Source organism: Octodon degus, unplaced genomic scaffold (genome assembly GCF_000260255.1).
Source record: "Octodon degus isolate 3935 unplaced genomic scaffold, OctDeg1.0 scaffold00079, whole genome shotgun sequence".
Classification (NCBI taxonomy): Eukaryota; Metazoa; Chordata; class Mammalia; order Rodentia; family Octodontidae; genus Octodon; species Octodon degus.
Window position 1 is genome coordinate 729,276 of NW_004524655.1, and position 2,520 is coordinate 731,795.

The following is a 2,520-nucleotide window of genomic DNA, read 5'->3' on the forward strand; positions in this document are numbered from 1 at the left end:
AGGCCCTTGTGCTTGCCAGGCAAGTGCTTATTCTACTGAGCTATCTCCCCAGCCCCCATAAAAATTCACTATTTTTGCTACAAGAAATCACCTTATGATTCCACAGCCATGAAAGGCAAACCCAGGAATGCACAGGCCTGTGCTGTGCACAGTCACACCTGAGAAAGTCAAGGCCGATTTATTTTTCAAAAGCCTGCAAAATTAGATCTGGTAAGCCCGCTATCGAAAAATAATCTCCCACGGCACACAGTTCTAAACCCAATGCTCAAACCACAAGGCCGCGGCCTTTCTCTCTCTTTGAATGGATGGGTCTGTTCGGCAGCTCGACTCTCCAGTTTTGTTTCCCAAAAAGCATAAGGAAAAACATCCTAAATAACTTTGTTTTACTTTGAAACACTAACCCACCAAAAGTGGAAAGAGGAGAGGGAGAGAAAGCCTTGGTCCAAGGCATCCAAGCGATCGGGCTGTTATTTCCAATCCTCCTGCCATATGGAGGGTTACTTTGGAAGCCTATCAAGAGGTAAAGAGAACATTTGACAAAATTGGCCGTACTTGTTCAATCCTTTCAAATCAGACCCAACTCCCACTCTGTTCATTTGCTACAGCCCCTTCTATTTGTCATATCAGCGACTGTGACCACAGGATATGTAAAAATACTGAGCAATTTCCAACACCGGCTTCCAATCCCTCGGTGCCCTGGGTACCATATGGTGTCAAGTTTGTCTGTATTTCACCCCCGGGAAATCAAGTCATTAACTTCTCTCTCATTTACCAGGAGTTGTTGCCAGAAAGAAAAGCCTTCATCAGCCGTGACTTATGAGAGGAAAAGAGAAAGGGGCCCATCGGGGCAGAAGCAGCCAAGGGACGGAGGAAAGTGTAGCTCTGACTCCCCAAGTGGAGACAGCAGGCAGCTCTGCCCTGAACCCTCTCTCTGCTAGAAGGGTCCCCTCCAGAGGGCCTGATGGGGTCAGCCACACAGGAAGGGGGACATGCGGATGGGTCCCAGGTGCCAGTGCTCTGTGTCTGGCCTCATTTGTGCAGGAAGGCTGGTGGCAGGGAAGCTGAGGGTGCCATGGGGCACATGTGGCGGTGGAAGTCGGGGAGATGGGATTTCCTACCTTTGCATTCTTTTTTTTTTTTTTTATTTTTTTTGGAACTGGGGATTGAACTCAGGCCCTTGCACTTGCCAGGCAGGCACTTATTCCACTGAGCTATCTCCCCGGCCCTTACCTTTGCATTCTTGACATTCTGTGCAACTCCATGTCGTCGCTGCCCCGGAAACCTTTGGCGAAGGGGTTGTTCTCAATCTTCAGCTGCGTGATCTGAAGGAAGGAGGGGAGAGAGAGCATGTGCTCAGACGTGGTTGCTTCAAGACAGCCACCAGCGGGGAGCTAATAATAGGTGTCATAGAACTGCGGCCTCGGGCAGCCCAAGGAAGATTAAGCGGTCACAAACCGGGACCTAGCACTCCATTCAAGCGGAGGCTTTGAACAGTATCCTAGATCAAACTTCTTTTACGAGGGGAAAATAATCTGGATTCATTTTGCTCATTAATTTGAGTCATACTCTGCGCTATTCCAGCTGGATTGGCAAGTGCATCCATGTGTGTGTGTGTGTGTGTGTGTGTGTGTGTGTGTGTGTGTGTTAATCTCGGTGTTTGTGTTTCAAACACAATCTAGGCTTTAACATTTGCCCTGCCTCCCCCTTGGAAAGCTGTACCTCCTGGCACTGTTTCTGAATATCCAGGACAGTGGTCATCTCCCATTTGGAAAAAAACAAGTCTTGATTATTTCTTCCCAAAACACTGCTATGTTTCATCTTAGAGGTTCCCAGAGAGAGCTTGTAGCCCAGGTGGAAAGTGGTCCCCAATAAAATAAACAGCAATGCACACAACGATCACACAGACTCTGATCGCTATCTCACAGCCCCAAAGCACCGCCGTTCTCTCGTTCTCTCGGTAGGAAAGAGAAAGCGCTCTCGGAGCAATCAGGGCTGCAGAGCTTCGCCACAGAATGGGATCTTTTTGCCTGTTTTGGTTCCAGGCCCAGCACTTTAATTTAAACCATCAACACATATGATATTAGTGTGACTGCACAGTAGCGGGCCTAGGTGACAGAGCACAGCCATATGGAGTCGCTGGAAGTGTTTCCTAAAAACCGAGTGTGAAGTGAGTTCTCAAGCATAGGACCACGCTACGGACATCGGGGCATCGTGACTCCAGCTTCAGCACCCAAGGCTCCCTCTCCTCGTGGCCAACTCAGCTATCCAGCACCTGCGTAGTCACTGGCTTCGTATTTAAACCATTTATTGCAATGTATTTTACCCAGAAATATTAGGCTACTTGTCCATAGGACAAACTCCCATCATTTGCCAATCAACGCAAAGAGAACGGTAATATCTAACTCGCTCTACTGGCTTTCAGTGAGAGCCCTAACCCTGGCTTCCCCTGGCTGCAAGAGATGGGCCACTTGTAGAGAAATACATAACAGAAGCTAATACAAAACTACTCTGTCTCAGCCT

The 2,520-nt window shown here is 48.4% G+C and overlaps 1 protein-coding gene across 8 annotated transcripts in view; it reads right to left on the reverse strand.

The window, feature by feature from the left end:
- Tbx5 (T-box 5) overlaps nucleotides 1-2,520 on the reverse strand; it is a 51,398-nt gene that overhangs the window by 29,664 nt on the left and 19,214 nt on the right. For all 8 annotated transcript variants that reach the window (XM_023720990.1, XM_004636216.2, XM_023720986.1 and 5 more), the window contains one exon: nucleotides 1,231-1,322. In XM_023720990.1, the coding sequence (XP_023576758.1) occupies nucleotides 1,231-1,322 (92 nt within the window). The remainder of the gene's footprint in view (nucleotides 1-1,230; nucleotides 1,323-2,520) is intronic.